Source organism: Lottia gigantea (assembly GCF_000327385.1).
Source record: "Lottia gigantea unplaced genomic scaffold LOTGIsca_124, whole genome shotgun sequence".
NCBI classification, from domain to species: domain Eukaryota; kingdom Metazoa; phylum Mollusca; class Gastropoda; family Lottiidae; genus Lottia; species Lottia gigantea.
Window position 1 is genome coordinate 179,927 of NW_008707309.1, and position 10,732 is coordinate 190,658.

General features: G+C 32.7%; 1 protein-coding gene across 1 annotated transcript; it reads left to right on the forward strand.

Annotated features, from left to right (window-relative positions):
- Positions 1-251: 251 nt before the first annotated feature.
- LOTGIDRAFT_138343 (hypothetical protein) lies at positions 252-863 on the forward strand (the record flags this gene model as incomplete). Its single annotated transcript, XM_009048547.1, has 1 exon — positions 252-863. A coding segment is annotated over one exon (612 nt), but the record flags the coding sequence as incomplete, so codon positions are not given.
- Positions 864-10,732: the final 9,869 nt, after the last annotated feature.

The following is a 10,732-nucleotide window of genomic DNA, read 5'->3' on the forward strand; positions in this document are numbered from 1 at the left end:
GAAGCCCCTTCACACCGAACTGCGACCATTTGAGATCTTACGGCCAATAAAAATGTACTACGTTGCCGGCAAACGTGAAGAAAACACGAGAAATAGTCCCTTAAAATTGTAAATTCTTCTATTATATGTATAGGTATTCCGGTTTATAATTTTGTATTTCAGCGATATCTTCTCCATTCGTATAACTATAGTTTTAGAAGTTTTCCATCGTTAAAGCCCCTAAACACACGTTTTTAAAAAATATACGGTTCGAACTCGTCTCGGAGTGTAGGTTTGAACTCGTCTCGGGGTGTAGGTTCGAACTCGTCTCGGAGTGTAGGTTCGAACTCGTCTCGGAATGTAGGTTCGAACTCGTCTCGGGGTGTAGGTTCGAACTCGTCTCGGGGTGTAGGTTCGAACTCGTCTCGGAGTGTAGGTTCGAACTCGTCTCGGAGTGTAGGTTTGAACTCGTCTCGGAGTGTAGGTTTGAACTCGTCTCGGAGTGTAGGTTTGAACTCGTCTCGGAGTGTAGGTTTGAACTCGTCTCGGAGTGTAGGTTCGAACTCGTCTCGGAGTGTAGGTTCGAACTCGTCTCGGAGTGTAGGTTCGAACTCGTCTCGGAGTGTAGGTTTGAACTCGTCTCGGAGTGTAGGTTTGAACTCGTCTCGGAGTGTAGGTTTGAACTTATCTCGGAGTGTAGGTTCGAACTCGTCTCGAAGTGTAGGTTTGAACTCGTCTCGGGGTGTAGGTTCGAACTCGTCTCGGAGTGTAGGTTTGAACTCGTCTCGGAGTGTAGGTTTGAACTCGTCTCGGAGTGTGGGTTCGAACTCGTCTCGGAGTGTGGGTTCGAACTCGTCTCGGAGTGTAGGTTCGAACTCGTCTAGGAATGTAGGTTTGAACTTGTCTCGGGGTGTAGGTTTGAACTCGTCTCGGAGTGTAGACAAGAAAGTAAGTTCTTCTTCTAGTTTTGTATTATAACAAATAACCAATCTGTTAATAGTAAACGAATAAATAGACCTAGATCTATATAAAATCTTTAAATGATATTTAGAAGTAGAAAGAATATTAAATGAATTAAAACACTATTATAGATATACTACTCCTTTCTTTCATCCAATTGTCACTTTACTTTCATATCAACACTAACACTTTACCTTTACTGAAACTTATTAACCCAACACTGTAACACATAAACTACTATGTAAAATATGTTCAAAACTTTAAACTGTTAAATTATATACAAGCCCTGGTTATAATTTATAATAATTCCAGTCCATGATATAAAAGTTTCATTAATATCACCTCGTCTTTCTCAAGTTAAGTTTTGTACTGAAACAAATAATCTATTGGTGGATGGCTAATGTTCAAATTTCTTCAAAAGTTTAAACTATAACTGTTTAAAATATAAATAACATTCCGTTATGTATAGTTATTCCAGTCTATAATGAATCATTTTAATGATAGCTTCTCCATTCATATAAACTATAGTACTATACCGTCTTGATAACCTAATGGTGGACGGTTACTTCTAAACGAAAAAATATTTTTTAGCTAGTTACAGTTTTATTCCATAATTGATAAATATTTCTACATGCACATTAATATGACATTTTTATCGAATTCTTCTATTCTTTCAACTATACTCTCGTACTGTAACTGATAATGCCAATTAATTAATATACAGTTTTATTATCTTTGTAAGACATATAGAAGTAAGAAGGTTAACCTTAACGGGATTGTAAAGAGGTTTTTCTAAATTTTTTAAAGAATATCGAGGTCATTGATAGCATCAATTTGCACCATTCCAATTTTCAATCAGACATTTGTGGTTCCTGCAATTCCACTAAAACTAAGCGTTTTATGACGTCACTATTCACGAAGAGCCTTATGTTAAAGCATATTTTAGTGACGGCATCAAACACTCAGATTTAGTGGAATTGCAGGAATTGCAGGAACCACAGACGTCTGATTGAAAATTAGAATGGTGCAAATTGATACTATCAGTGTCCTGATACACATAAAAAGTTTGGAAAACCTCTTTACAATCTCTTATCTATCTGTATATCTTGTGTTCTTTCTATATTTTTAATATGTTTCGTTATTCCAATTGACACAATCAGTCAATTAGTATAATTAACACCTTCACAATTCTTTCGAGTATAAAATTATACAGTAGGTAATACGATTACAGTGTAACTTAATGGTGGATGGTTATTATCATCTGTTCTAGGTTACTTCTAAATGAAAACGTATACCTCCCTAATACCTGCTTATTCCATTTTTACTTTAATTTAAACTAATAAAACTGATACCTTTCAACTATAACCTTACACTAAATATTCCAAACCAATCAACTGTTAAAATTAACTGAATAAATAGACCTCACTTATACGTCATCATTCCTAATTACACTTTATTTTACGTAAAACTCAATTCATTTCATTTACACTTCATTTTACATTTTAATAAAACTGACACCTTCTCGAGTCTTTAAACAATAAATAGGTACTGTAACAAATGATCTAATAGTGGATGGTTTATGTTCCAAACTTTTCAAAACTTTTCTGTTTTTGTTAAATAATAAACAACCTCTGGCTCTATTCCGTATTATAAGAATTCCAGTCCAGTAAGCACAATTACATTTCGTATAACTCTAGCATTGTACTGTAACTTATAATCCAAGCCAATGATCTGTTAAAATTAACTGAATAAAAAGACCTCACTTATATTCCTTAAATTCAATTTTCACCTAAATTTAGAGTTGAACAAAACCGACATCGTCACGATTCTCAAAAATATAGTTTAGTCGAATTGATCAGCTGCTAAAAGTAAAGGAATGAACAACTCGTGATTCCAATCTACACTTCAATTTCACATGAACAACTGACACCTGCTCGGCATGTATTGTACCTTGTAACCTAAATAATAACCCAAACGGTGAACGGTGAGTTAATGTATAATTATTAATATCTAGATGAACTTAATTAAACTTCAAAATTGCTTTTTGATTTCATTTCATACATTTAATGGTGTGTTACCATTACTCACAATCCCCATTACTCATAATGAATTATTTATGGTTCAGTGCATCTTTTATCCCTGGCTATACCACCATATATACACGAACTTGATATATCACTTACAGATAACACAATGTGTCGTTAATATACCTCTTACAGATAACACAATATGTCGTTAATAGACCTCTTACAGATAACACAATATGTCGTTAATAGACCTCTTACAGATAACACAATATGTCGTTAATAGACCTCTTACAGATAACACAATATGTCGTTAATAGACCTCTTACAGATAACACAATATGTCGTTAATAGACCTCTTACAGATAACACAATATGTCGTTAATATATCTCTTACAGATAATAAAATGTGTCGTTAATAGACCTCTTACAGATAACACAATATGTCGTTAATAGACCTCTTACAGATAACACAACATGTCGTTAATATACCTCTTACAGATAATACAATATGTCATTTATAGACCTCTTACAGATAACACAATATGTCATTTATAGACCTCTTACAGATAACACAATATGTCATTAATAGACCTCTTACAGATAACACAATATGTCATTAATATACCTCTTACAGATAACACAATATGTCATTAATAGACCTCTTACAGATAATACAATGTGTCGTTAATATACCTCTTACAGATAACACAATATGTCGTTAATATACCTCTTACAGATAACACAATATGTCATTTATAGACCTCTTACAGATAACACAATATGTCATTAATAGACCTCTTACAGATAACACAATATGTCGTTAATATACCTCTTACAGATAATACAATATGTCATTAATATACCTCTTACAGATAACACAATATGTCGTTAATATATCTCTTACAGATAATACAATGTGTCGTTAATATATCTCTTACAGATAATACAATATGTCATTAATATACCTCTTACAGATAACACAATATGTCATTAATATATCTCTTACAGATAACACAATATGTCGCTAATATATCTCTTACAGATAATACAATGTGCCGCTAATATATCTCTTACAGATAATACAATGTGTCGTTAATATACCTCTTACAGATAATAAAATGTGTCGTTAATAGACCTCTTACAGATAACACAATATGTCGTTAATAGACCTCTTACAGATAACACAATATGTCGTTAATATACCTCTTACAGATAACACAATATGTCATTAATATCCCTCTTACAGATAACACAATATGCCATTAATATACCTCTTACAGATAACACAATATGTCATTAATATATCTCTTACAGATAACACAATATGTCATTAATAGACCTCTTACAGATAACATAATATGTCATTAATAGACCTCTTACAGATAACACAATATGTCATTAATAGACCTCTTACAGATAACACAATATGTCATTAATATACCTCTTACAGATAACACAATATGTCATTAATATACCTCTTACAGATAACACAATATGTCGTTCATATTCATATTACAGTAACAATGTTTATTAGATAAAGTAAACGATATTCCAATACTATATACATATTGATATATCTTTCTTTTATATAAAACAATATGATATTTTCACATGAAAAGAAAAATATCAGGTTGTCGCCTAAATTAGCCCTCTCTCCCAGTGCTAATATGTATATAGATCTTATATACAGTACATATCGCCTCGTATTTAGTATTGGTTGAGATTTAGTCCAGTAATCAATCCAGTAATGAAGATGTTTACAAACAATACATGATGCTTCTGATTCAATACTGTTAAATTATTTACTAACATCAAACATCAGAATATTGACTCAAATGACATTTTCTTCCGTTCGGGGACCTGTAAAACTTTTCAGAGAGTCTTCAAAGCCATTAAAGATTAATTACAAGAACTGTTCCAATATCAAGAATTCATAGTTTCTTGTTAGTGTTAGTCTATTGATTCTATGTAATTCTGCAAGTAAAACAGAAAACCATTCTCTAGAATACAAAACAGGGTTTTTTTGGTGTTTCTATAACAAACAATAGTACAACAGCTCTGTGCGAATTACACACATAATTGAAAAAATCTAAAATTTCTAAAAGTTGGTTTTCGTTTCAAAGTTAAAGGCATTTGCCGCCATTACAGCACAGCCTCGTGAACAGATTCTGTACTAGATAGTAACGATATTTCAATCAAGAAAAGCGCGGTCTAAAAAGTTTTTATAAACAGACAAGTATACAGCAGTGAACAACCCTATGGAATATTCAGTAATTCTAAATTTTGAATATCGACAGTCTTAGACGAGTTATGTACCTTTTCTTCAAACAAACTCAATCTGAACACTATAAAACTTTACTGCAAGTTTCAGATTAAGATGAGCTCTGATTGGTTTACAATGAACAACTTGAACCCTGAACAAACCAAATTCATACAACCAAAAACTGGAATAGTCTTCACTCACCTGATACCGCACAAACTGGAATCGGTTGATTGGTCAAGGTACATTTTGTAAGTAAGTTAAAAAAAAAAGAATAAAAGAAACTGTATGACTTCCGAGTTTATAGCTCTGTATGTTTCCAATACAACGTATAGCAATACATTTCTCTTATAATATATTATTCTCTATACACATTAAAGCCCTGTTCACAGTGTGACTGATCGGATTTTACAAAAATAGATTCTAAAATTTAAAGATCAAATTTAAAAAAAAAAACAAATAGCTGACAGATATACTTAACCAACTTGCAATCCATAAATCAAAATCGACAAGATGACACAATCAATGAGGTAGACATGAAATGAGTCCAATAGCTATCCTGGATCATTCAAGATGATAAAATCAATGAGGTAGACATGAAATGAGTTCAATAGCCATCCTGGATCATTCAAGATGATAAAATCAATGAGGTAGACATGAAATGAGTTCAATAGCCATCCTGGATCATTCAAGATGATAAAATCAATGAGGTAGACATGAAATGAGTTCAATAGCCATCCTGGATCATTCAAGATGATAAAATCAATGAGGTAGACATGAAATGAGTTCAATAGCCATCCTGGATCATTCAAGATGATAAAATCAATGAGGTAGACATGAAATGAGTTCAATAGCCATCCTGGATCATTCAAGATGATAAAATCAATGAGGTAGACATGAAATGAGTTCAATAGCCATCCTGGATCATTCAAGATGATAAAATCAATGAGGTAGACATGAAATGAGTTCAATAGCCACCCTGGATCATTCAAGATGATAAAATCAATGAGGTAGACATGAAATGAGTTCAATAGCCATCCTGGATCATTCAAGATGATAAAATCAATGAGGTAGACAATAAAATAATGGTAAAATTGGTCGCCTTGACTTCATTCGCTAACGTACAATGCAACCAAATCACTGCATTTTCAACTTCTGTGACAAAAGAAAGATGGATATTGCAGTCAGGGTATAAGAAGAAGTTCGCAATGGCTTTTCTTTTGAAGATGTTTGTCTTTCTTACTTTTTACTTTTTACTTGTTTTATTTTGACCTACAACTACTACAAACTATGTGGATTCTCTGGTTTCTCTAATCAACCATGTCTGATCCATGTGGGTGATATCTAACTGTACTTATCAAGTCCTCTTGTGTTTGTTTTTTTGGGTTTTTTTTTGTTGTGTGAAGGTAACTTGAACGAAGTTATATCATATTAAATAGAATTGAAGTTACAGATGTAGAATAAAGCTAGCCTAAAATCTACTGGGTTTATTGGATTGTATAAAGTATAGATTATAAGCAATTAAAACTTAATAAGAATATCTATTGACATTTCGAAATCCAGGAGTGGTATTTCAGATTGGAATATTCACCTAGAAAAAGTGTCTAGTTACTAGCTTAAGACAAAAGATGATTGTCTTGTACGCTACAGAGTGTGCATAATACAGATCCCTTGACAATTGGAAATCGAAACGTATAGACAAATACCTCTGGGTTTTTGTATTTTTCACAAAATTGCCCCTTTCATCACTTCACTGACTTCAGTGGTGGCGCCCCCCCACCCCCGTAGCCCCATTGGCGCCGCCATTGTGTTACCATCTTGCTTAATTCACCTGGAACACAACAGTAGAACGTTAAACTCATTTCCCGAGCGGTATTGATTATGGCGTACTTTTTTTTCAGTTTTTTTATCAAATTGATTTCTACATCACACTATCTATCAAACATTTATCTATTCATTGTCGACTTACTTCTCCGAAAAAAATAATCTAATTTATTAGTGCGTTCGTTTGTCGTTTTTTGTTTATTTCTTATTTGTATTTTTTATTTTTTTTTTTATTTTTGGTTTGATTGTACGTGGGTTTGTTTCTAAATATGGCTGTTTCTTTCATTATATTTGAATGGTAGAAGTTTTGCCATTATGTGTGAGATGTTTTCTGTACTGTTACATCATCCGCATTATGCTGACATTGGCCGTCTTTATTATAGTTGTAAAATGTAACTTTCCACTATGTTGGTTATCTTCGACGTAGTATATTTTTTTGAACGATGTAACCGTCTATTATGTTATGTATAATATATTTTTCTGGACGATGTAACTTTCAATTGAATTAGTTATATTCTTTGTGATCGTCATAAATCATGGATGTTCATTTTTTTCTGTAAATAACAACTTTTTCGAATTGTTAAGGTTTTATTCTATATTACAGATTTTATTATATATGACGTATTTTATTCATTATTATATGTAACGTATCTTGTACGCTCTATAAAGTAGGACGTAAAACTCCATTCATTTCATTTCATTTGTACGTTCTATACTAAAGTTAAAGGTATATGGTTCTTAAATATTATTATACAGTCCGTTCATTACATGTCACTGGTTGCTTTGGACAAATCACACATTATTCTTTAATTAGTGTTTGTTAGTAGAATTCAATTGGTTTCTTAAAGTGTTACCACGTCTTAGAATGAACATAAAATTTAATTCTCAAGAATGGTCAATATTAGTCTATATTCATCAGTGAACTTACCTGGTGTCATAAAGTTACAACAGAATCCCTGTAAAATCTGGAAAATTGGAAAATTCATAAAACTAAGTAATTATTGAAAAACAATTAATCTTAATATTAAACGTTTTCCAATAGTGAATTGTATATTTATGGATAATTACGAAGTTTTTTAAATTTATCGGATTATATAAGGATCCTGTGATGTTATTTATAACACCAGGTATATCTACTGATGAATATATGCTCTTATTGATCAAGGTTAAAACTTAAAGTTTACATTCTAAGACGTAGTATTACTTTAACCAGGTTTTGATCGTGAAGATATTTTTATCAAAGAAAAGCATCGTCTCAAAAGTTACTAGTTGTTACTGAGTTCTGTCAGCTAGTACGAAATAGTTAGACAAGTCTTCAGTCAGTATTGTTGTATTGAATTCTGAAGATATTTCAACCGAGGAAAAATGTCGTCTTAAAAGTTACAAGTTTCTACTTCTTTAATGAAGACGAAGTCAGAGCCGTAGATAGAAACTATAAACATTATAGCGTATTATTTGTTGAATTTCTCTAAAAGACTCTGGCTGCATGTATTCGTCAACGTACAACCGAATTAAATCATTGCATTTACAAACTTTCGCGATACAAGACAGGTGAACATGGCAGTCAAGGTATAAAAAAAAGTTCAAAAATTAATTCAAATACAGGTGGCTTAAACAGAGTTCAATAACCCGGCAGAGTAGTCTTAATTAGAGAACTAAATCCCTTTAATGAAATGATAAATAATAATTAAAAAATCTTATTTTGTATGAATCCGTGGACGCTCCCCAGACAATGGAAACCCATTTCGTGGCCTCCCCCTTATTATCAAACCCCAGTAGAGACCTAGTGTTAATTAGTTACTATTATTCTCGGCAGTAAAAACTAATAACAAATCAATAATATAGCCTACTAAATTACAGTTTTTATTAAAAACCTTATCTGGAATTATTCTGTTTTTGTCAGCTCGTTTCGTCTCTTATAAATCAGGGAAGGTCGTCAGTATAAAAAAGCGAAATCTAAAAAATTCGTGTTACATTGTTCTGCACGCAAACGTAAATTTCTTTGAGTTCTGAAAAAAATTGTCTGAATTATTAGGTGAGAAAAATGGAGATGTCAGCGTTTCGTTTCATGGTTTCGTCTGTGGGTTATTTCCCTTGTAGGCAACTGGGGTCGTCCACAGAAACATTTCATTTTTTGTTCTGCAAGCTTAATGGATCAGGTTGGCTAATTTCATGGGTCTTCAGAAGTACTCGAAAAGTTCGAAAATCGTATAATCTCTTCAAAAATACCTCAAACTAGGAATTTCTTTTTCTATTTCTCTCTCTCTCTATATATATATATATATGTCTTAGAGTCCTAGAGTTAGAGTACCAGATTCTGTTTCTATGTAAAAAAAAAATCCCTTTAACGATGAAAGAAAACTTTTCCATCAAAAGTGAATTGATATTTCAATAAAATAAAATTTGATGGAAGCCTGGAAATTCAAAACATCTATCAGCAAAATAAATACAAAATCATAGTTTTTATAGGCACCATTCTGATTGGTATCGTTACTCTAATTTCATTGCCAGAACGTTTGCACCGCAAACGTGGAATGGTGTAAATAGAAGCTATAAGTGTCTCTGATACACATACAAAGACTAGAAAATCAGAATGGTGTTAATAGAAACTATAAAAGTCTCTGATACACATACAAAGACTAGAAAATCTGAATGGTGTTAATAGAAGCTATAAGTGTCTCTGATACACATACAAAGACTAGAAAATCAGAATGGTGTTAATAGAAACTATAAGTGTCTCTGATACACATACAAAGACTAGAAAATCTGAATGGTGTTAATAGAAGCTATAAGTGTCTCTGATACACATACAAAGACTAGAAAATCTGAATGGTGTTAATAGAAGCTATAAGTGTCTCTGATACACATACAAAGACTAGAAAATCAGAATGGTGTAAATAGAAGCTATAAGTGTCCCTGATACACATACAAAGACTAGAAAATCTGAATGGTGTTAATAGAAGCTATAAGTTCCCCAGATACACACACAAAGACTAGAAAATCAGAATGGTGTAGATAGAAGCTATAAGTGTCCCTGATACACACACAAAGACTAGAAAATCAGAATTGTGTAAATAGAAGCTATAAGTGTCCCTGATACACATACAAAGACTAGAAAATCAGAATGGTGTAAATAGAAACTATAAGTGTCTCTGATACACATACAAAGACTAGAAAATCTGAATGGTGTTAATAGAAGCTATAAGTGTGTCTGATACACATACAAAGACTAGAAAATCAGAATGGTGTAAATAGAAGCTATAAGTGTCTCTGATACACATGCAAAGACTAGAAAATCAGAATGGTATAAATAGAAACTATAAGTGTCTCTGATACACATGCAAAGACTAGGCAATCAGAATGGACGGGCGGACGGACGGACGGGCCGACCGACGGACGGACGGACGGGCCGACCGACGGACGGACTAGGGTGCCGACAATATACGTCCACATAGAGAGATGTGGGCGTATAAAAAAATTAGACTTACTTGTAAGAGAGGGATGGAATCCTGGAACAAAGAGCAATATCGTCAATGTTGGCCATTTTCACTTCCGATACACTCACAGTTTTATCTGTTACTTCAATTGAATAACTTCATCTAGGTGTTCAATTGTCATTAACATCTTCTGTTTCTATTCCCTGGCTGGCTCACTGCTATATCTTAATAAAACATGTATACAA